This window comes from Eriocheir sinensis, chromosome 39 (genome assembly GCF_024679095.1).
Source record: "Eriocheir sinensis breed Jianghai 21 chromosome 39, ASM2467909v1, whole genome shotgun sequence".
In the NCBI taxonomy this organism is placed as follows: domain Eukaryota; kingdom Metazoa; phylum Arthropoda; class Malacostraca; order Decapoda; family Varunidae; genus Eriocheir; species Eriocheir sinensis.
Genome location: NC_066547.1, coordinates 1098468 through 1123467, shown reverse-complemented (window position 1 = coordinate 1123467; position 25000 = coordinate 1098468). Strand labels below are relative to the sequence as shown.

At 42.1% G+C, this 25000-nt stretch overlaps 1 protein-coding gene across 6 annotated transcripts in view; it reads right to left on the bottom strand.

Annotated features, from left to right (window-relative positions):
* Positions 1-21891, bottom strand: part of LOC127008853 (histone-lysine N-methyltransferase EHMT2-like) — a gene marked incomplete at its 3' end in the record, with an annotated part of 98213 nt that extends 76322 nt beyond the window's left edge. For 5 of the 6 annotated variants that reach the window (XM_050881234.1, XM_050881237.1, XM_050881236.1 and 2 more), the window contains 2 exon segments: positions 7703-7771; positions 21776-21891. In XM_050881234.1, the coding sequence (XP_050737191.1) occupies positions 7703-7730 (28 nt within the window). 6 annotated transcript variants of the gene reach the window in all.
* Between the last annotated feature and the right edge of the window lie 3109 nt (positions 21892-25000).

Here is a 25000-nt window from a genome sequence, read left to right as displayed (position 1 = left end):
GAAGTCGTTTCAATTCGTCAGAAACATCTACAATGGTTCCTAATGAGTCTGGTGTGTGTGTGTGTGTGTGTGTGTGTGTGTGTGTGTGTGTGTGTGTGTGTGTTTGTTGTTATTCGATCCATGTGTTGGCCGTGCACGTGCAGTGGTGACAATGAGAACTGGCATGGAGGACCCACAGGCATGCCACACCCACAACTGTTCTTCCTTCCATTTAACTGCAGCAACAAGTCCATAACTTGGGTAATGGCAGCACAAGCCACGACAGCCCTTACTTTAGCAGACGACGCCATGCTGATACAGGGCAAGTGCTTTGTTTACGTTGTTGATGTGGATATGGGCAACAGACCTTGGCCGTGTATGATGCACACCAGGAAAAGTTGGAGTTGCCGGTTGCCCAAGCTGGCGCCAACGCAGTGGGAAGAAAAAAGCACTGTGTGACACCAGCTTACGGATAACCGTGAACTCGCTCCCAGTTGGGCATACGGGCATTGCCCGTAGCCCCAATGGTTGGACGAAAACGGCCATTGTGACACCGCCTTAAGGCAGTGGAGCCGCTGATAGGGTGAGCATCGGCGATGACGTCATCGGATTCCTAGCGAATTACAAGCGTGTTTTCAGAACTGTCAGCCAATCATAAGGCAGCCGCCTTCAACTGCGGCTTCAAAACGACCCGTTCTCTCTTCCCGTTTTCTCTCTCTCTCTCTCTCTCTCGCCATAGCCACAATGTTTGGAGGAAAACGTCCATTGTGATACTACCTTTAAAGGTAGCGTGCGTGATGCCGATGGTAATTAGACGTGACCCGTACGTGTCAAAGCAGAGTGAAACTCGGGGTGATAATGCGCGAAAGTTGGGATGGTAAGAATTTACGACTAACCGCGAAACTCGGATGGCACGAAACTCGAGGGTACTGTATATCTATATCTATATATATCTATATCTATATCTATATATATCTATATCTATCTATCTATCTATCTATCTATCTATCTATCTATATCTATATCTATATATATATATATATATATATATATATATATATATATATATATATATATATATATATATATATATTTACGCGTTTTTTTAAATAATGCGGGGTCCAAAATCCATATAAATGTTTAATTTACACGTTTTTTCATTTATACGTGATATTTTATGGAGTGGCCACCAGATGTCTCACGCAACTAGACTCACATGGCGCCGTGGCCACACAGCTGAGCTCAGTTCTTCCTGCGCACCACTTGAACAACAATACAGTACCCACGCTGCCACGCTACTCAGCAATAGGGGTGGGCAGGTACTGGTACCAGTACCGGTACTAACGGTGCCAGCTATACGGTACAGTACCGGTATCAGACTGCTTGGTACCGGTACCAATACTAGCCAGTCGCTCACGGTGTCCCTCATTTCTTCCTCACACGAGTGAGGCTGAGACTGAGTGCCTGAGTGGATATCTCGGTGATATGGATATTCTCTCTCTCTCTCTCTCTCTCTCTCTCTCTCTCTACTAAATGAAGTGAATATTTATTTTTCGATAGAAACCTACCTCTTGTTTGATTTACATTGTTTTTGATTTACGCGACCTCTTCAATGAAACAATACTCGCGTAAATCGAGTTACCTGTATATATATATATATATATATATATATATATATATATATATATATATATATATATATATATATATATTCGATGTTCTTTGCCTCACCTGGTAGGGTTTTTTTTTGGACCATGACCGCCCATATGTATTTTTCCCCATAGGTTATTAAGTTAGCCATGAAGGCGCCCATATGTGCGCAAATGGTGAGGTTTTAATATATATATATATATATATATATATATATATATATATATATATATATATATATATATATATATATATATATATATATTTTTTTTTTTATATAGGCCGTAGGCTTGATGGCGCCCAGCGCGTTCCTGGCGCAGGCGAGTGTTTTATAGGGCATCATGCATTGGCTCTCATGCTGCTCCCGGAGCTCATCTTTAATCTGAGCGGTGGTGTTACTCTGTCGATATGTGTGTTTTCAAAGTGTCTGAATACAAAAGTTTTTAGTAAACCATCAATGGCATTATGAATGATGACAAGTACACTCGGCCCTCGATTTAACGGACCACAAAATCTCAACGGACAAATACCCAGCAACGGACAGAATGTCCGTTGCTGGGTAGATTTGTCCGGTGTGACACCGGCTTTAGAAACGTCAAAACCCTAAAATAATAACAATATCACAGAAAGTGATCTTTTTCATCAAAACTGCTTGCATCACCTCCCTTAAAGTCAAGGAGGGTGAAGCACCCCTCGCCCCTCCCATTAAGTAGGTTAGGTTAAGTTAGGTTTGGTTAAATTTATTTGGCTCACGGTTTGGGGCTGCAGAAATACAAAGCGCAGGACAGGACATGGTGGCGGCATGTGTGGTCCAATTCGTTGGCCTGTGTTGCGAGAAATACCACTTTGCAAAAACAAGTCGCGCTGCTGTCCACCATGCATGCTTATGGGGGGAATACAAAGCAGGAAAACATTAATTTACCTGGTTTTGTTCAATTAGTGTGTCCACTTCCGAGTGTGAGCGGTGAGTGAAATGAAGACAGCATGCATGTTGAACCTCTCTCTGTAAGTTCTTTAGCAGGTGCGGCGGCGGGCGATGGCGGGTGCAACAGCCATTGAAAAGTCAGTCATTTGATGATTTGTGACAAACAATTATCACATTATTTCATAACACACTGAAAACTGGAAAAAAATGTTTCATCTGCCCATGCGAGACTAGCACACTTGTACAATTTTACCCATACGCGTAATCAATATGCCCCTCCCCGCAGGGCTGGAAGGCCAACAAAACACGTGTCGGTGGAGCGGAAGCGAAGGTGGAGATGGCTTCTTCTGGAATGTTCTATGGGGCTAGTTAGGCTGTGCCTGTCTTACGGCACCAACACAGAACAGATCAAAAGAAGAAGAGGCACGGTTTGTTTTGTTGGTCCTCTAGCGGAGCTCGGACAGAGAGAGCTTGAACGGGACAAGTTGTGAATGACACCTATTCAGACAACATACACAATAAAAGAACTATATACCTACGTTTATTATTAGGTTTGTCAGTATCATTTAACGTTTTTTTTTTTTTTAACAGTAATTTTATTGTATACCGGTATTTATCATATGTATTTTCAAGCAATGGACCACCCTTCCCCCCTCTTAATCCGTTAAATCGAGGGCCAAGTGTATTATTATTTCCTTTTTTTTTTCAGAGCAGTTTGATTAGTATTTGCCACTCATGTATCTGGACCCTGGAGTGTTGAAACATATACTCACCCTGACTCATAAGATGTGCTGATTTCCTATCATGGAAACACAAGGTCAGCTATTACATGATACAAAGGAAATCGGAGATTTCTTTGGACTAAGAAAAGGTTATCTATAACATGGGATCAACTGCCACACATGTATATATAGTGTGGTAATGAAAATATGCAATATAATTTTGCATCAGTAATAATGATAATGACTTACTACAAGGCACCTAATAGTAAATTAGTTTTTGATATTTCAACAAAGTAGAAAAGAAAACTTATTGGATGGTAAACATGACACCAAATATTAGGTCTTCAACACTGTCAATACACAGAGACAGAATAAGGCAGGTTAAACAAGAGAAGCTAGAAGTTATCTGCAAAAGTAAACACAATTTTTATTCAGGAATGTTGAGTCTGAAGCACCCAAAGGAAGTGCTCCATAACATGAAGCTCCATATCTTGGGCAGCCTCTTCATTGATAAAAAATAAATTGTCAGCATAATTAAATGTCTTCTGCATCTCTCTGAGCACAGTGAAGCTAGTGAGAAAGGCTGCATTAAAAATAAGTTGCCCATCACTCAAAATACTCATGCTTAACTTGTGATGAAACAAAATATTAATTTGATTATTAATATGCATACATTTAAATATTTTGCAAAAACACAAAATAATATGTACACAGTAAAACCTCATTAATTTTTATTACTTTCTGATAAACAGGTATCAATCCTTCCACTTTAATCTACCTCAGAAAATATAATAATGCATCGCCATTTGTTACTTCGAATGTACACCACTGAGTGCCAGTTATCAAACCCTGGCCTTTAGAATGAAGGCAGAGCAGCATACCAATAGAACAACAACTAGTCTATATTATTTATCCATAGCCTGCCCACCCAATAGAAGGATGGGGAGGCAGCCACCATCCTGGGTGTTGACTGGCTAGTGAAATTGTGTGAAATCTGGTGATAAAAGGCAATGCTACAGCCACTCAGCATTCTACTCTTTCTTCTCTAAACACAGGTTTCCAGTGTGCATAAACGTTGCATTCATAAACACTAATAAGTTTCTAGTCAGTTAGGCACAAAAATTATGCAGGTATATAAATGGAATGTTAAGATATTTGAGTTAGAAGACAAATCTTCACTTTCCAGTGAGTGACAGAAAGAAGAAAGCTGGTCACAAAAATGCAGCCCTGGTGTGGCTCAACACTGCTGACCCCTGACCTGAGTCAACAATATGAGCACCTGGGCTACCAAGCACATTAGACACTCCTGGGGAAGTAATAAACTGCTGCGCTCTCTCTCTCTCTCTCTCTCTCTCTCTCTCTCTCTCTCTCTCTCTCTCTCTCTCTCTCTCTCTCTCTTTAGATGGAAGGAAAGCTATGGGACTGAATGAAATCTTGGGTCAAGTGCTAAAAGTGTAGAAATTAATTATTGGAGCCACTTTGACATAATAACATGCTCTATAAATACAGGAAAAGTGCCCTTAGAGTGAAAAAGAGTGAACATTGTACCAATTTATAAAAGTGGAGATAAAACTGAACCATTAAATTATAGACCAGTCTCTTTGACAAGTGTAATGTGCAATGTAATGTGTGTGTGTGTGTGTGTGAGAGAGAGAGAGAGAGAGAGAGAGAGAGAGAGAGAGAGAGAGAGAGAGAGAGAGAGAGAGAGAGAGAGAGAGAGAGAGAGAGAGAGAGAGAGAGAGAGAGAGAGAGAGAGAGAGAGAGAGAGTGAGAGTATAAAAACTTTGTGCATCACCAAATCACCTGCCCACCTCCCTCACTGCTCCTTAAAATGAACAGCCAGCCTGATGTGTATACCTCTTCACTAATCTACATCTCCATAGGTGGGGCTTTGGCAGCTCCCTAAATAAAATACTATACCCAACCTTCATTATAAATGCTTAAATTCAATTCCTGGCACTCATGGTGTACATTTTAAGATTTTACACTGTGTTTTAACAGTTTCTCTGATATCTGTTACTCCTTGTAAATTTTAGCCTGTTAACATGCATCAAAAGAATGAATGAAAAATAAAGGTAATTTGTATTTGCATAAGATTTTACAATACAATCAAACTACAGTAAACCCTTGTTAAATTAGATCAAAAGCTAGGAGACCCAATCTGTATTATCCAAAAAATCTGATTTATCTAACTCATGAAGCTTCTCCACAAAGGGCTCTACAGCTCCAGGATCAGCACTTAGGAGCTCCCATGATGGCTTGGTTCATTATGCCATGGCACCTTCTGAACTACCACAACCAACCATCACTACATTTGAAATCAGAGATTCCAGGGGGTGGGTTGCTAGCCTTGGTGTAGCATGCTCGATGTCATGGCTTTGTACTTATACAGTTCTCGTGTCAAAGCTTTCTCAAATAATAAACATCCCTGCCCTTTCTTCTACCTTCAATCTTTTCTATTACTTCCTTCACATGTTCCTTGCCCCTGCAACTGTTATGAAGGGTAGACCTTTTCAGATCATATTAAGCCATGAATTGTGATCAACTTCTCAGCCATGCTTAGACTTTTCTTTTTCCCCTTCCATAGGAAATAAAAGGCACGGCCTTATCCTTGGAAGCCATAACAGATGCACAATCAAGGGCTGAAGGGCAACAAAGCATATCAATAGCACGATGTCTGGAGAGCACTGACTGTATGTCTGATGGGTAGCAAGGAACAAGGTGAACTGAGCGTGACACAGGATCCACACCAGATGCCTACCTTATAATCCAATATTTGTCTGATTTAGACAGTAGGTATCTGAGCACAGCATAGGTGGAGGAGAGCCTTGTCTGTGTGGCTGGGAGTACATGCGGCATCATGGCTCTGGGAAGTATAGTACAGTAGTGCCCCATTTAGCGCGAGAATTAGGTGGATGAACGCGGTCGCGCGAACTGAATTCCCGCTAATTGAATAAAGTAACCAATATGAAAAAAATTATTTGGTGCACACGTGGGTCTGACTTTTGGGTTTGATAATTACTCAAAATAATCACTCACATTAAAAAAACAACTCTACGATTGGCTGAGCTCTGAAAACACCCTTGTGATTCGCTGGGAGTCCGATGACGTCATCGCCGGCGCTCACCCGGTCAGGGGCCTCACTGCCTTAAGGCAGTATCACACTTGGACAACCGGCAAATCCAAATTTTCCGGGTGTGGGTTACACACGGCCAAGGTCAGTTGCCCGTATCCACATCCACAACGTAAACAAAGCACTTGCCCTGTATCAACATGGCGTCGTCTGCTAAAGTAAGGGCTCTCGCGGCATCATGACGGCTTGTGCTGCGCATCATGGCGGCTTGTGCCGTGCATCATGGCGGCTTGTGCTGTGCATCATGGCGGCTTGTGCCGCGCATCATGGCGGTTTGTGCCGTGCATCATGGCGGCTTGTGCTGCACATCATGGTGGCTTGTGCTGTGCATCATGGTGGCTTGTGCTGTGCATCATGGCGACTTGTGCCGTGCATCATGGCGGCTTGTGCGCGCATCATGGCGGCTTGGCGCAATTTTCAAAATTCAGTCGTGATGGCTGCTCGCGCTAATTAATTTTTTTCATGATAGATGGTGGCTCGCGCTAATTGCGGTTCGCGCTAATTGATCTCGCGCTAAGTGGGGCTCTACTGTATTTGGATGATGCACTCTTGGGTTCCCACCAAAATAGTCCTGATTATTATCTAATTTATGAATAGGTATCCGGAGCCCTAGAAGTAACTAATTAATCCAATATTCAAAATATGGATATCCAATCTAGCAAGGGTTTACTTTATAAGGTAAATGCCAGACCTCACATGGTACTGATAGCTATAATTACTATATTTTTTCTGTATTACAACTAAATTTCATATGCCTATCCTAAATTTTATGGTCATTATGTATAATTATCTTGAACAAAAAAAATTCAGGATAAACCTAATGTTTTTATATATACATCACACAACACAGATAGTATGTAACAACACAAAGGGCACTTAATTTTCCATTAATATCAATTATGTAATTACAGACTTAAAGCAACAGTAACAGGAAAACTAATATCTAATGGGGCCTCAACTTTCCAGAATCAGAGGAAATAAAACCATTCTCAACTGTATCATTCACAATATAGTATTCTATATTAAAATTATCATAACGGTAGACAATGTTGAATCTTCTTGCCACACAAATTAATGAGGTTTTACCCTGCTGGTGGTGCGTGCCAGTCATCCCAAGCGGACAATCCAAATCATGCAAGGCGAACACATGCCTGTAATGAGGCACTTACTCTTGGACACATGAGGAAACAATTCAGAATAACTCTGTGGAAGGTTGTTTTAACAGGTGATATCAAGAGTTGACACAAAGCTGGAAACTGGCGAAATACTCTCCACCAGCTTATTGATGTATACCTTTACCAAAAACTTCTTGAGAACTCATTTTATTTCCATTTACTGCTCCTTGATTTTAGTCCACCAAGCCTGTAAAGAGCAAGAACAAGAGATTAGTATATTTAGTGTCCCTAATACAGGATGGATATTGATTCCTCTGAAGCAATACAGAGGAGAATGACTAATGCTCCAAGGGCTTAGGAACTAAGGCCCCCTTTCACATGGAGCCACTTAGCAACGCTTCTCAGCAGCGGTGCAGCAGCACTACTCACGTGCATCAGTGATGCTGATAACGCACATCGGTGGCTATGTTTTGTGGTCACCACCGGCAGCGAAGGCAAAAACCCAAAACTGTCCGCAGTGCTACTTTTTGTGGTAGTGACTGCGTAGAAGCCTCCATTCATCTCCATTATTTACCAGAGGCAGCGCTGCTAGTGGCCCCAGGTGAGAGGGGTCATACCGTACAGAGAAAGATTGAAAAGTTTTAACTTGCACTCTTTGAAAAGACATGGACTGCATAGGAATTTAAAGGAGGCATTTCATTTAGTTTTCATCAAAAAAATAATTTTCTGTTTTATGGCTTCTTGAGTACCATAAGGCTTATGGGTGACTATAGCAAAGTAACTAGTGTCATAACTTTACAGTATAACGTAATATTTGAACGTTTTAGACCCCATCCCCACGCAGACCGTGCTCCTGGACACTCAAGCGCGCCACTCTCTCTCTGTTATAGATATCTTTCGAACATTTTTTTTTTTTCCTACGAAATTGAGCAATATGAGACTCTGTGTCATTTGTGGGTGGAGCTTAGCAAGCAGGCTTGCTATTAGAGAGGCAAGACTATGCTGCTGCATTTTTCTGCATCAATACTTATTTTCACTCACTCATCAATGCCAAAGGCTTTCAAAAAGACCCTTGATATGGAGGGGAGATTAAGGAAAGTGAATGAACTACGGCAAAGGAAGGAGAGAGGGAGATGGGAGGAACAGGAGGAGGGTCAGCCGGCACCTGTCACCCTTGGTGCAGAACGAGTCGTTTTGAAATACTGTGACTTTTAACCCCTTCACTACGGTCGGGCAAAAACAGCGCCCCACGCCGTATCCAAGATCGCCACGTTCGCTGTATTTCAAATGTCGCTATTGAATATAACAAGTTTTCAGCCATAAACTCAACATAATCATCATGTATTATATATGAAAACTTGCAGAATTAAATGGTGCACATAAAAAAACTCACTACGGCCGGGCCAAAACTGCGCCCTGTGCTGTATCCGGGATTGACGCACATGGCAAATTTCAAATGTTGCTATTGAATATAACAAGTTTTCAGCCATAAACTCAACATAATCATCATGTATCATATATGAAAACATGCAGAATTAAATGGTGCACATAAAGAAACTCACTACAGCTGGGCCAAAACAGTGCTCTGCGCCATATCCAAGATCGCCGAGCACGTAAAATTTCAAATGTCGCTATTGAATATAACAAGTTTTCAGCCATAAACTCAACACAATCATCATGTATTATATATGAAAACATGCAGAATTAAATGGTGCACATAGAGAAACATAAAATTATTGATAATTTAGAGATGTAAGCATAAATTTAGAGATAAAATAACTCGTATATTGGCTAAAGCGAGCCAGGACGCAGTATACGCGTCCTCGGATATGGTACGGGGCACACAAGGAGGCAGTATATGCGTCCTCATGTTGAAGGGGTTAAAACATGATACATCACCAAACAAGAGGTAGCCAAAGAAGAAAACAAGGGTGGATGATGGTGACTACAAACCAGGAGGGTCTTAGGCACCACCCAGGGAACCACTGACTTCAGAACACCAATCTGACAACAAAAAGAGTGAATGGCGGCACATGACATCCGCAAGGCAACAGTTGGAAAGTAGGGATGTACCGATGTATCAGTATCGGTGGTATCGGCACATTTTAAGGTAGCGGCTGATTTTCTGCCGATACTACCGATACTTGAAGGAGTTTTGTACGTCACATGTCACTCGTTGCAAATAATTTGTTAAATAGAAATTGGATTTTCTAAACTGTTGAAAAAATATCAGAAAAGTGTTATTATCTAATATCATGATACCACATAGTTTGGAATTTCCCGCGATTTAATTTCCATCACTTTAAACGATAAGATTCATATTACTTTGAATACAAGTATATAATACTTAGTATACAGTATAGCCTTTGGTACCGCAGACACGTACAATACAGGTTTAGTACTAGTAGCTTCGGCGTGGGATTGGCGGATCCCCTCCACTCGCCTCATTTGCCTGCCTCAGTCGGTCAGACGGCCGCACGCTGCCAGGGTCTGGGGATTTCTTCAGTCTTCTGCCTATAGGCAAAGCTAACCTAGTTGAGTCAACTAGACCTCACGAGGCGCCTCCTCCCTTGCTCCTTGTCGAAACTCATAGGGGGAAGGGGGGGGGGGTAACACTTCCCTTCTATGGTGGAACAACGAGTAGTGGGTATCTTTTTTCTTAACATTTGATATTGCCCTTTAGCTGCTGGAATTGTTGTATAAAAAAATCAGTGCACAGGTATCAGTATCGGTCAAAAATTGGGGTATCGGTATCGGTCAAAATTTTGGTATCGATACATCTATATTGGAAAGCCAAAAAGAAATAGCGAAACTGAAGATGAAAAATTAAAAAAAGACCACAATACAAATTTTGAAAATGTAAAGAGAGGTTAGTGTGATGGGGACAAACAAAGACATGGAGAAGAAGATGGAAGAAATGATAAAAAGTGAGGCAGCAGAGAAGATAGGAAATGATCAGCAGAGTGTGGGTGTAAAGGTAGAGGAAAAGATTAAGCATGTAGTCAATGATGAATTGAAGGAGTGAAGTGAAAAAGACAAGGAAAAAACGAGCTTTAGGGAAATCCTAGAACAACAACAACAGGAACAGAGGCAAGACAGAAAAAAGAAGTTGTGAATGTAATAAAAAATAAGGAAACAATGGTGAGGGACATGGCACAAAAGAAAAAGTGTGTCATAGTGTTTGGTGCCAAAGAGGAAAAATACCCAGTGAAGACTCGGAGAGAGACTTACGAGAGGAGTAAGGTGAAAAGTATATTGAGAAATATGAATACCGAAGAGGAGGAAAAGTTTGAGGAAGAAGTAGATGAAATAACTAGATTGGGAAGATACAAGGAAGGAAAAAAACAGACCACTAAAGGTAAAGCTTAGGTCCCAAATGACAACGGAAACCATACTAAAAAGGTCAAGGAAACAAAACAACTCTGAAAATTACAAGCAAATATATGTGAGGAGGAATATGTCAGAAGATGAAAGAATGAAAGTAAAGGAAATGATAAATGAAGTGGAAAAAAGAAATGATGGAAGATCAGGAAAAAAGATTTTTTTTGGAGAATGAAAAACGAAAAACTGATGAAGTGGTGGATAGGAGGCAAAAAGAGGGAGTAAGGGTGTTGATAGAAAGAGGGAAAATAAGGGAGAAGGAAAGAAAGGTTTAAAGATACCATACACAAACACAGATGGTCTTGTATCAAAGAAAATTGCACTAACTGATTATTTTAGGGAGAGTGATCCAGATATTATATGTATAGTTGAAACAAAACTTGTAAAAGAACTGGAACTTGTGCTGGAGGGAAAGAGCAAGTACAACATTTGGAGGAAAGATAGGAAAGAAGGAAAGGGAGGAGTGATGATACTGTAAACCAGGGTGACTTCGGACAGTTTTCAAGGTTTTTTGCTTATGAAATTTTTGTTTCTAGGCCTAGCATCTATGCTGAGTGTGCATTTACTCTGTATTGTTAAGGGCTATCATTACATGGTGCAATATTTTCACGAAACTTAATAATTTTTGTGCTAAGTGAATAGATGCAGGAATGTCTTTAGTGCTCAGCTGTATTTCCACGAATAGTGAGAAAGTACAAAGTAAGTTATTGGAAATTACTTCAATCATTTTTACATAATTAGATATTTAATGAATTTTTTGGAATGTAAATTCAAAATGGGGTCATATCAGACAGGGGGGATAATGGAGGAAAAACTGGGGCAAATTCGTCGTCCTCGTCTTGGTCTTTTCTGTGTCTGAAGATGGATGTGAGGAGAGGGGGAGGAGAAATTAAAGGAAGGTTGGAGAGAGGGAGGGTTGGAGGTTGGGAGAGTTGGAGGGGAAGGAGGAAAGAGCCGTCATGTGAGAGACTCGTCAATGCGTGTGTCAGGGCGTCAAGGAGTGTCAACCCCGCCTGGAGGTGACGAGGCACTGCTGTGATATGAGTGACTCTTTCTCCCTCTACCTTCCTCTTCCTCCATCCAGCATTTGTTTATTCGCTAATGTAAGACTATGCAATGAAACTGATAGTGGATCAGGGGGTGAGAAGGGACGAAGGGAGGGAAGGCGGTGGCTGAGTCGACAGAGTGATGGCACTGTGTTCAGGAGGACGCGAGTTCAATCCCTGCCCGGTGCCACCAAGCTGGGATTTTTCAGCCGCCGCTGAGTGGCTTAAAACTACCCACATGATGTCCTGAAGATCACCTATCGACTCGGACTCTAGATTCTAGGATTAAAGATGAGCTCCGGGAGGGCAGCATGAGCCAATGCAAGATGGCGCCACTATAAACACTCGCCTGCGCCAGAACGGGCTGGGCCGACCGTTAGGCCCCACCGGGAAGAAGCCTTGGGCCAACCATCAGGCCCCACTGGGAAGAAGCCTTGGGCCGACCATCAGGCCCCACTGGGAAGAAGCCTACCGACGCATCAGGCCACGACGTAAAAAAAAAGGGGGGGCTTGGAGAGAGGGTTTGGATTGAAGAGGGAGGAGAAGTCATAATAGAGGAGGGGGTGAGAGAGGGGTAACAAGTTTAGGGAAGGAAGGGTGTCATAGTAGTAGTTTAGGGGTAAGGGAATGAAGGCTGAATATGAAAGAGGTTAAGGAAATGACCCACCATTGCCAGATTATCGTACTCAGACCATAGTATAGGTAACTCTCGATTTACGTAAGTTTGGTTTATGCGTTTTTTTAAATAACGCAGGGTCTAAAATCCAAATAAATGTTTAATTCACACATTTTTTCACTTATACGCGATATTTTATGGAGTGGCCACCAGATGTCTCACGCAACTGGACTCACACGGCGCCGCGGCCACACAGCTGAGCTCAGTTCTTCCCGTGCGCCACTTGAACAACAATACAGTACCCACGCTGCCACTCTACTCAACAATAGGGGTGGGCAAGTACTGGTACCAGTACTGGTACTAACGGTATCAGCTATACGGTACCAGTACCAGTACCAGACTGCTCGGTACCGGTACCAATACTAGCCAGTCACTCATGGTTTCCCTCATTTCTTCCTCACACAAGTTAGTCTGAGACTGAGTGCCTGAGTGGATATCTCGGTGATATGGATATTCTCTCTCTCTCTCTCTCTCTCTCTCTCTCTCTCTCGACTGAATGAAGTGAATATTTATTTTTTGATAGAAACCTACCTCTTGTTTGATTTACATTGTTTTTGATTTACGTGACCTCTTCAAGGACACAATACTCGCGTAAATCGAGTTACCTGTAATCACCGGTTTCTGATGCTTAACTATTGCCAAGAAACATCAGGATCTAACTCTCTTAATGATAACTATAAATGAGTTTCGTTACTGGAGCCCAGAAAACAGTTTTGGGGTAAGAAGTCGGGAAATATAAGCGACTGAGTAAGACAATCTGGCAACGTTGGTCTGACCACGTGTATGAGGGCAAATACGAACTTAGGGGGCGAACGACCGGGGCACTCCTGCCGCCTGCCCGCATCTTGCCGTTCGAAGCTGTTCAACTACCGAGGCGCAGCGAACCACCTGCTTCACTCCCGCTGCTTGTTCGCCTGATGCTGTTCGACGCCTCGGTCGACTGAACCACCGAGGCTTCTCAACCCGCTATGGGAGGCGACTTGGTGACCGCCAGCGCCTTCCTCGTCAGACAGCGGCCGAGTCTTGCTCTGAACACTTGATTCTACTAAGGCTTCAGCCCTGCTCTCACTCAGGTTAACTCAGATACCGTGGGCTCTTTCTGGGTGCCTTACCTCTCTCCACGCCCTGGACTCCCGTTACTGCTGTGAACCTGACGCCCCTTCTCCTCCTGCGCCTCCCTCGTCTACTACTTCTACACCACTTCAAGGACGAGATGCCCAGAAGAGGAAGAAGCCGAGCAACGGGTCATTGCTGAGTCCGGCGTGCTGAAGCCTTTGTGTTGGAGACTTCAGATTGTGAGGCTGTTTTGGGGTTTTCTACTTTATTTAAAGTAAACTGGTGTCTAACCATTTATCTTGTTGTTTGTTATCCCTTCCGATTACAGCACCCAACACTGGAACCTTGACAACGTGGCCGCCATGCAGCTTGGCCCGTCTGCAGTCCTCGCCTTCCCTTCTGTGTGGCTGCCTGCTCATACGCATGAAAAAATGTTTTTTAAAAACCTAAAACTGTCTGAATTGACCTCATACATGTCCGAGAATATACTGGGATTCCAGGGTAGTTCTCCAAACATATTTTCTATGACTGTCCAAATTCAATGCAGGTGTCCGAAATGACCCCAAATCGGGTTAGATTCAGGCATCTTTAAAATATTTATGAAAATTTATATGAAAGATTTTAAATATCACAGTACTACGAGTTGATACCCCAGTGGACCAGCCTCACATACAATACTTAACATCACAAGTTGACCTAAAATCTAAATTAGAATTTACAAAAAAATGAAAAAATCATCCGAATTCACCCCAGTTGACGGTATGTGAAAATGAGGAGAGAGGAGGAAGCTAAATTTGAAAGAAGAAGAGTTTTTAAATGTGAAGAAGAACCAAAAAGGTTTTATAAATTCGTAAATGGGAAGTAAAAAAGAAATGAAGGAGTGGAAAGGTTAAAGGAAAAAACATGTATTCTTCGAAAAGGACAAAGAAATAGCAGAAATATTAACCCTCTCGCACACCATAAGTTTCCAATAAGTTTTTGTTCCACTCATCATACATTTCTCAGGCCTGACCGGCCTTTTTTTGCTGCCGGGATACTCTACATTCCCGGGTGTATTTACCCTCTCAGATATATCGTACCCCAATAAATTTGGTATCAGTGGCTTCATAAAGACTTGCACTAGAACATGCGCAAATAAAAATAGAGGAAAGTATATATATATATATATATATATATATATATATATATATATATATATATATATATATATATATATATATATATATATATATATATATATATATATATATATATATATATATAAGCAATACAAAATTGTTTCAAGTCTCTGTATAGAGTATTGTAGACAATAAATCCGAAGTACCAACTTTTCCCCACTTGCTAGCTCAAAATTTGGTGGGCCAAATTTTTTTTTGCCGAATATATGTTTTGAAGCGGAATTCAGTGAGGATTCTTATGGTATCCTCAAAATTCTTATACGCCTATTAGTTCCCGAATTACACCAAGAAAACTATTATTTTCCTTTCCTGTCAGAGTAGGCTAAAAAAATTAAAATCGCTCAAAGCTCCTCATCTACGCTCCTTAGAAAGGTTGCCATATGTTACCATTAAGAAACTTATCCCAACAAATGACGCTCCCAAATTTGACACACTTTCACCGAAAAATAATTTTTTAAAGAATTTTTTTAACTTTTATGACGCGTTTCACGTCATCGTGCACCAGGACCTTTAACCCTTTGATGACGCGAAATGCGTCATCGTGCACAAGAGGGTTAAATGAAAACTTTCATAAAGTGTTTACGGAAGAAACCAACTTTGACTGGGGTCTCGAAAATTGCAAAGAAGGGAAACTAAATCAAGTAAAGGTTAAGAAAGGAGAACTGATACAGCTGATGAAAACCTTAGATGGAAGGAAAGCTATGGGACTGGATGAAATCTTGGGACAAGTGCTAAAAGTGTGTAGAAATGAAATATTGGAGCCACTTTATGGCATAATAACATGCTCTATAAATACAGGAAAAGTGCCCTTAGAATGGAAGAGTGAACATTGTACCAATTTATAAGTGGAGATAAAACTGAACCACTAAAATATAAACCAGTCTCTTTAACAAGTGTAATGTGCAAGATTTGTGAAAGTATAATAAAAAAAAACAATGGGTCAAACCATAGACTCCATATCCTTGACAGGTGTCGGCGGAACCGCCTAAATATTAGGTGGGCAAACTCTCAAAACAATAAAAAGGCATCCTGACTTTATTTTGTTACCAAGCCTCACCAAATTTTGCATGTAGCTACCCACTGGTAATGCACATGGACACATGAAGTCACATTTTCATTTCAGTTTGTTTTAGTATCAATAAGATATACAAAAAACTTAAGCACCGCTTAAACACAACACTAACATCTCTTCTGCCCGCTCAGTTTCTGCTTTTTAAAGCCATCCTTGCTTGAGAGAGAGAGAGAGAGAGAGAGAGAGAGAGAGAGAGAGAGAGAGAGAGAGAGAGAGAGGCCTATAATATCGGTAGGCTTTCTTGGTTGAACCAATCAATGTTTTTCCTACTGTGTGTTCCCCCAGTGTGCATGCCTGATGGATAGTAGAGTGACTACTTCTGAGAGGAGGAATTTCTCGCTACACTGGCCCACATAATGGACCCCCCCACCGCTGCCTTGTCCTGCGCTATGCATTTCCGCCGTTCCACACTGCTTGCCAAATAAATTTATACTAACCAAACCTAACATAACGTAACCTACCTAACAGGGGGGCTTTGCCCCCTCGACCTCCCTCCTATTTGCAATGGAAGAGCAATACGGCAGTGTGTTGTATAGACGCAAAATACTTCATATAGCACCAAGGTGTTCTTTGATGCGAGACGGGTGACGTTCTGGAATAATACCGTGAGATGAACCCACTGCTTTCAGTGCACCTGCTAGTGCAAACTCACTGGACTCGTTTAATTGTCCAGTTAACCAAACCTATTACATGACATGCTTCCAAGTAAACCGATTCAGTTAATCTGGCTAACTACTGCTTCTAATATACCGAAAAAATAGCATGTGGAGTGCATAGGATACTTCATTTGCTTCACATTTGTTAAGGTTTTAGTTACCGGTCATAACAATTTACTGCGTAAATGGCTTAATTATGTCGGAATGCCTTGAAAATTTCTAAGTCCAGTGTTGTTGTTTCACACGAGGGCTTGCTTGGCAGACTGAGCCTCATAGCTGCCTTACACTACACCACAGAAACTAGTTCCTAAGTCAGTAATATCCAGAACATGCATGGATCATAATGATTTCGGACAAAAAACGGTCTTTAAAAGTTCTATGTTATTTTTTTCTCTATATTAAAGCAAATAATGGCGCAACTATTTGTATTTAATAATTTTAAAGGAATACATTCATGAAATTTTACTACGCGAGGGTGTATCAGGGGTGACACCATAGGCGAGTTCCTGAAGTCAAGTTGTTCTCAAGCCGCCATGGTGGATGGATGGATGAACCGACACTCACTCAAAATATCATTCTACTTCACCTCTCGGTAAGTGTTAACTGAGTATTTAACCTCTTTATTGGTATGCATGTAGTTTGACAAAAGGACCGATTACTATCCCAATACCGAGTTGAACAGAGACACGGGCGTGTGACATGTGCGCTTTGTGAAACACGGTCGCATGAAGCTGTGACAAGCACGTGTTTAAACCAACCGGATATTGTTCAAAGCATGCTACTCAAAATTTGAGTAAAATGGAGGCCAGGGTGGTGCATAGTAATCGGTAGGTCACTCCCAGGTCAGTTGACAGCAGGAGCGTCAGTGCTGGATGATAGCTGTCACAAATCTGTTATATTTTATACCCCAAAGTACTCGGTAACAATGATCCAGCATCAACTTACAAGAAGTGGATGGGTTAACCTTCAGTATTGTACCATATGTAATTATGAAACATGACATTTCCCAAGAGTTGCTTGACTACGGATTGGGGCAGCAGCAGTGGAAGGGTGGGGGTTCCTCTACACTGACCATCCAATTACACACCTGACACTCATCAACAGACCTGCTGTGGCGCCTGCAAGGTTATATTGGAATAGATTACAAGAGTATACGTTAGGGACTTTCCTTACTTTAGAGACTAGGGAATTTTCCCTATTTTTGGTTTTGGTTTAGGGACATTTTGGAAGCCCATTTTTCAGTGATTTGGCCATCCACCACCAAAACCACGGTTCCCTACAGGGATTAATCGAGCGCATCATACATTGGGGGAGTCAGGGGGGGCAAAGACCCCCCCCCCCAATTAGAGGTTAGGTTATGTAACGTTCAGTTCTTTTTTTTTCTTTTCTTTTTTTATGTCTTGGCCTATTGCGCCGGTAGGCTTCTTCCTGGTGGATCCTGAGTTCCTGATGGTCGGTCCAAGGCTTCTTTCTGGTGGAGCCTGATGGACGGCCCAGCCCATTCTGGCGCAGGCGAGTGTTTATAGTGGCGCCATCTTGCATTGGCTCACGCTGCCCTCCCGGAGCTCATCATTAATCCTAGAATCTAGAGTCCGGGTTGATAGGTGGTCTTCTGGACAGCAGAGTACTTTAAACAACTTTAAACATAGTACTTTAAATATGCTCACCCACCCTAAAGAACCGATTTCTGGCGCATCATACATGTTGGGGGAGGTCCCCCCCCTGGTTAGCAGGGGTCGAGGGGGGCAAAGCCCCGTTAGAGGTTAGGTTATGTAAAGTTTGGTTTGAGTTGTTTAATTATATTCGACATGAGGTGTAGGCCTTGAAAATTACACAGCGCAGGACGGATTTGGGCAGCAATGGAGAGGGGGTGGGGGGGTGACACGCCTGACACTCGTCAACACACCAGCTGCTAGGTTGTTATAATAGATTAAAAGAGTATACGTTAAGGATTTTCCTTACTTTCGAGAACAGGGAATTTTCCCGGATAATCTTAGGAATAGGGGCTCCTAGCGGGTTCACATTTAGGACACGGTATGGTGGTAATTACAATATTTCTAGCATGTACAACGGGGTTTTGACAAGCGGACAGGCGTGTTTATGTCACAAGGGGTGCATTTTTCCACGCTGGCCTCATGATTTATTCTGGATCTGGATCTGGATGAACAATGCGCAGGGCACCCGTACAGGTGCATAACACGCATACTTGTGTTGGCTGTTGGGGAGACGGGGGAGCCGGGTGTGCAGGGGAGGGAAGTGAATCAAGTGTAATTGTTAATGTTGATGTGCTGTGGTGACAAGTGAGTGTGTATTTGTTTTCTGAATGAGTCTGTTGTACCGCAGTCTAAAATCTGTTGAGGGAAGCTGTTCCAGTCATGTACGGTGCGTGGAAAGTATGAGTGCTTGTATGCGTCAGTGTCAGTGTGATATGTTTGGTATTTATGGCTGTGTGTGTTACGAGTACGTTGGCTGTTTGCGTTGTGTAAGTATGTATGTATCAATGTCAATGTGAGTGTTTGTGATCTTGTACATAAGTGTAAGTCTGTGTGTTTGTCTGCGTATGTGAAGAGGTTCCATGTTCATCTGTTGTTTGATCCGTGTTGTGATGCCAGGCATTCGAGTGTAATTGTTTGTAATGAACCTAGCCGCCTTGGTGTTGATTTGTTCTAACCTATTAATGTTTCTGTGTGTGTGAGGATCCCACACCGTGGAGCAGTATTCCAGTGTTGGTCTCACAAGTGTGTTATAAGCTATGTGTTTAATGTCAGGTGTGCAGTTATGTAAATTCCTCCTCAGGAACCCGTGTTCTATTGGCTGTGGCACTGATATGGTCTATGTGAGTGTTGAATTTCAAGTTAGTTGAGAGATGGATACCAAGGTACTTGTGTGTGTGAACTGATTCTAAATATGAATTATGGAGGGTGTAAGTGTGATGGATGTGGTTATGAGCTCTGGTGAATCTTAATAGTTTGCATTTATCTGGTCAGAAGTGCATTTGCCAGGTGCGTTCCCACCGCTCGATGGCGTCCAAGTTGTTTTGTAGTAGTCTGCAGTCGTCGCTAGTCCTTACAGCTCTAAATAAACTATTGTCGCCAATAGTCTAGTGGAAGAGTTAGGCATTGACAGTGGAAGATCGTTAATGTACAGGAGGAAAAGAAGGGGACCTAGAACGGTGCCTTGTGGCCGTTGTGGGACACCTGAAGAAACAGGGACAATGTCAGATGAAGATCCGTCAAGAACACGTTGAGTCCAGTTAGTAAGAAATGCAGTGATCCAGTGAAGACTAGGTCCTGAAATACCGTAGTATTTCATTTTTTAATGTCAGTCTTTTGTGTGGAACTTTGTCAAAGGCTTTGGCAAAATCTAAAACAATAGTGTCAACTTGTTTAATGTCATGTCGGTCAAGTAGCCTCGTAATGTCGTGAAATGTAGTAATGAGTGCAATTCACGTGAGCGTTTAGGTCGAAAGCCGTGTTGTGAGTCAGTAAGGATGTTGTTTGTATCAAGGTGATTCATTATGTGTTTATGTATTATGTGTTCGAAAATTTTAAATGGAATCGATGTTAGTGAGATGGGGCGATAATTGGCTGGGTCAGTCCTGTCACCTGTCTTCAATAAAGGATTAATGTTTGCCAAAAGCCAGTCAGAGGGTAATGAGGTGGATGATAGTGATTGGGTGAATATGGCCTGAATGATGGGGGCAAGGATGGAGGCAAAGGATTTAAGGATGAAGGCGGGAATGTTGTCAGGGCCAGTGGATTTGGTTGTGTCGAGTCCTTCTAGTTATTTCTGTATTCCGTTAGTCGTAATGTCAAGGGGGGGTATCAGGGGGAAGGGGCTGTGTGGCATGTTTGGTGTCAGGTTGTGTTCTTGTGTGTATGCAGATTGGAACTGTGTGTTGAGTATTTGTGCTTTGTGTTGTGGGCTGGTTACTAATGTGTTAGTATTGTCTTTAAGTGATGTAATCGTGTTAGTGTCATGTTTGAGCATCTTAAAGAACCTGAAAAAGTTTCTTATGTTATTTCTTACGTTGTCTGCGAGATAAGTTGCTGTGTGTTTGCGTTCCGCTACTTTTGTGTTTTTGGCAAACGTCTTTTGTTGGTTTTTGTAGGCGGTCCAATTATCTGTTCTGTTGTATGTCTGCGTGCGTCTGTAGAGTCTAAGTCCATTGTTATGGTTTCACGAGCACCTCTATAGACAGACTAAGCCACATAGCTGCCTTGCAGTGCACAATACAAACTAGTTCCTAAGCCAGTAATATCCAGAACTCACATGGATCACGTTCGGACGCAGTAGTTTAAATGCGCTCCCCACCCAAAAAATAAAATGATTTTACGGCGCATCATACATGTGGGGGGGTCCAGGGAGGTCTGCTCTCCCGCTGGTTAGCAGGGGGGTCGAGGTTAGGTTATGTAAAGTTCGGTTACAGTAGTTTAAATCCGCTCTCCCACCTAAAAAATAAAACGATTTTATGGCGCATCATACATGTAGGGGGGGTCCAGGGGGTGAAGCCCCCCTGTTAGCTATTAGGTCATAAAGTTAGGGAGTTTCCTTACTTTTGAGAAAAGGGAATTTTCCTAAATTTAGGGATTTTTCTAGGGAAATTTTGGAAGCCCATTTTTCAGTGATTTTGCCTTTCCCCCAAAAACCTCGGTTCCCCACAGGTCCCCAGGCTTGTGTTGGGGAGTAGTGGGGCTGGGGTGGTGGAGCCGCTATTCCTAAGATTTACCATTCTCCCAATTTAGGGATTATTTTAGGAATATTTGGAAGCCCATTTTTCAGGGATTTTGCCTTCCCCCAAAAAAACCGGTTCCCAAAGGTCCCCAGGCTTGTGCTGGGGGGTAGGGGGGCTGGAGTGGTGGAAGGGGAGTAGTTGATTCATTTCAAGTATAAAGCTTCACTATACCTGACGTGTAATAGTCTGCCGCTTCTTCTTGCCTTTCTAAACAACCTTGGCATTTCAGTACAATAAAATACAATACTTAGGAAGACCATATGAAATCTCCCCGAAACGATGGAACAATAGTCATTTAGGAACCAAACTCACTAATATAAATCTTTTTCAGTCTGCCGCTTCTTACGAGTACGAGCTTGAATACTGTGGAAAGTTATAACCTAAGCCATTATATCTGGTGACTTAGGGGTGCACATCATTCGTAGTACACCCAGTAATAGGCAATAAATACCTCTTCGGGGGAAGCATACAAGGGTGAGTTCACACCCGGAGGTCCGGAGGAAAACATCCCGAGCCGAGCGGCGTGTCTCACTGGCTCTTCCTGGGTCTGGGTCTGGGTTTTGGCTGGTGACCTGCTGGGATTGCCCACGGCTTGATAGAGAGACATAGGCGGCCCTGTTTATAAGGCTGCCTGGGCGCCATTTTTGGCCCTTCGAGCACCGCGCTGACTTTGAACTGAGATAATAAAAACATCATTTTACCTATTTTGGAATCGGATTCGGCTGCTTTTTAATGTAACAATGCCTTGCTGCCTAGCCTTCGGCTGTAGCAACATATGCCACAGAGGGGATACAAAGTGTATAATTTAACTGCAAGGCCACTGAGAAGACAGCTAGAGGTGTGCTAACACAACAAAACACACACACTGCCATTGTGTGTGTGTTGCTGTCATAACCGCCCTTCCTTTGTACTATGGAAAATTGGAATTCATTGTGAGAGAGAGACACAGCTACAAGGACTGAAACAATCATTCACCTCAGGTCCAGCCATCGAAGCCGATGAGGGAAGCTGTGGCCCTTATGGCAAAAATTATTGGATGTGATCTCTCCCACAGGGCTCTAGCTGTTATTACAGACTCAGAATGTATATTTCACACTCATCAGGCCACAGTCTAATAGACTGGACGTGTTACAAGAGTTTAATGAACAGAAGCCATACCTGTTTAGGTAAAACTCTAGAATCACACCAAACTCACTCTAAAAGTTAACGCATTTGTTGAGATTGAATTTGCTAATCATCACTCTGGTAACCGTTTCCATTATTATTACTCGTTTATGAGATTTTAAAATGCGGGGAAATATTTCTATTTCAGCAGTGATAGGTTAGGTTACTTTTTGCTCAAATGAAGGGTCTTCAGCTAGAAACTCCTCTAGGTTGGGTCATACGTGCATCTTTATTTAATAGCTTAATGTATAAGGCTGCACATGCAGTCTTCATTTTCATGGGTACCAATGTCATTATAATATGTTGAAGACATGTGCATTTTCCTACAGTATTCTCTAAACCTATAGCTATTTTGACCCTCAACCACAATGAAACACGTTTACATGGCCTTAGTATTTTACTGTATTCTTTTTTTAATCAACAATAAGTATTTAGACTAAATTAAGTGTTATTGAATTATAATCATTGATGACTTGGAATCGCACAGAACATTTATTGCAGCAATAGTGTGTGTGTGTGTGTGTGTGTGTGTGTGTGTGTGTGTGTGTGTGTGTGTGTTGAGTTGTTAACACAATAAAGAGAGCAGCACGGCGAGTAATGGAATCAAGGCCCCCTCCACCCCCAGAGAATCAGTTACACTAATTTTCTCTCCATATGCTAAAGTTTACTGCAAGCAGGTAATGGAAAGGAAGCAAAGTGCCTTTGCATAGATGGAGCTTGGGTAGTGTGTCAGCCACGTGGCCCATGACAAGTATATCAAGGCTCATGACGTTCAGGAGGCAGCGTCCCTCCCTGCGGGCAAGGGTCAGGCGATGAAGGGATATGTAGGTAATAGAAAGACTTTTCCAACTGCTGCTGATAATGGTTTACAGCGATAAGTATTGTTAAACCCATCCATCACAGCAGCAACACTCAAAGTCTCTCGGTACCCTCTGAGCGCTGCCGCCAATCAAGGTCGTCAGCCGCCCGCCGTGACACGCCTGTATCACAGGCTGCGTGGGTTACTGAGTGCCTATACTGAGACAGTGGCTGATCGTAAGGCTAATAATAATCCCCTGTCACCTTCTTACGGCACATTCCAACGGCTGGTGACCAAATTATGGTAAAGTATAAGCGCGTAATGGTGGGTTGGCGATACCTGTTGATGTAGACATAAACTGTCTTTTATTTACTTTCCCAGAGCTCGTTGGCTGCTGGCTCCCAGCTGGCTGTTAGGGGAAGTTGTGCAGGTCTGACACAAGTGTGCTCAGTTTCAGTGGACGACCCGTATGGCTGTGAAACAGAAATACAAAAGAGAGCGTGTGCTAGCGTTTGAAAAGTGCGGCGAAAACAGGGCCAAAATTAGGTTGTCGGGACTCTCTCTGTCGAGGGACTCTACCCACGGCTTCACGGTGTTATGAAAAATTTCCAAAAGATGAAAAATAGCGTCTTTCGGCCAGCAATATCACTACTAGCCTAATATACTAGAAGCAACATAAAGGCCATAGTTATATACTACAAGCAATAAAACGACTCTCATTGAATATTAATGATTGATTAATAGTTTATAGGTGGCGTGCACAATGAAGAAGTGAACAGGTTAGCACATATATTACATGGCTATTTTCACACATGTTTTGACCTTTACAATCTTTCCTGTTTTTTTTTTTCAGGGAGAGTTGAAGGTTACATGACAACAGATCGAGAAGTAGATGGTAAAGTAGGAAACGATCGAGATATTACACCAATAATTAATCTTTCCTCAACTGGCATGGTTGTCATTAGTTTGCACAACAAGTGAGGTTTCCATACACTCAAATGAACTAAATAAAAACTATTAAATGGAACACAAAAGTGGCAGTAAAGTATATATATATATATATATATATATATATATATATATATATATATATATATATATATATATATATATATATATATATATATATATATATATATATATATATTATGAACTTATGAACTTTACATTTCTGCCCGAAATCGTGCCAAATCTATTCTCCGACTAACCAAAAATTCTTTCAATAATAGAAAATGTCAAAACCTTGCTTTCTCAAACTCTTCCCGTGACTTCTGGCATCTAGCCAAAAACATCTCCTCCAACTTCACTTCTTCATCTTTCCCTCCACTCCTCAGTCCTGACGGCAACACTACCGTCTCATCTATCTCTAAGGCTGAACTCTTCTCTCAAACTTTTTCTAAAAACTCCACTCTGGACGATTCTGGGCATATTCCTCCTACTCATCCCCCCTCTGACTCCTTTATGCCTGTTATAAAGATTCTTCAAAATGATGTTTTCTATGCCCTCTCTGGCCTCAATCCTCAGAAGGCTTATGGACCTGATGGAGTGCCTCCTATTGTCCTTAAAAACTGTGCCTCCGTGCTGTCACCCTGTCTGGTCAAACTCTTTCGCCTCTGCCTGTCAACATCTACCTTTCCTTCTTGCTGGAAGTATGCCTTCATACAGCCTGTGCCTAAGAAGGGTGACCGCTCCAATCCCTCAAACTACCGCCCT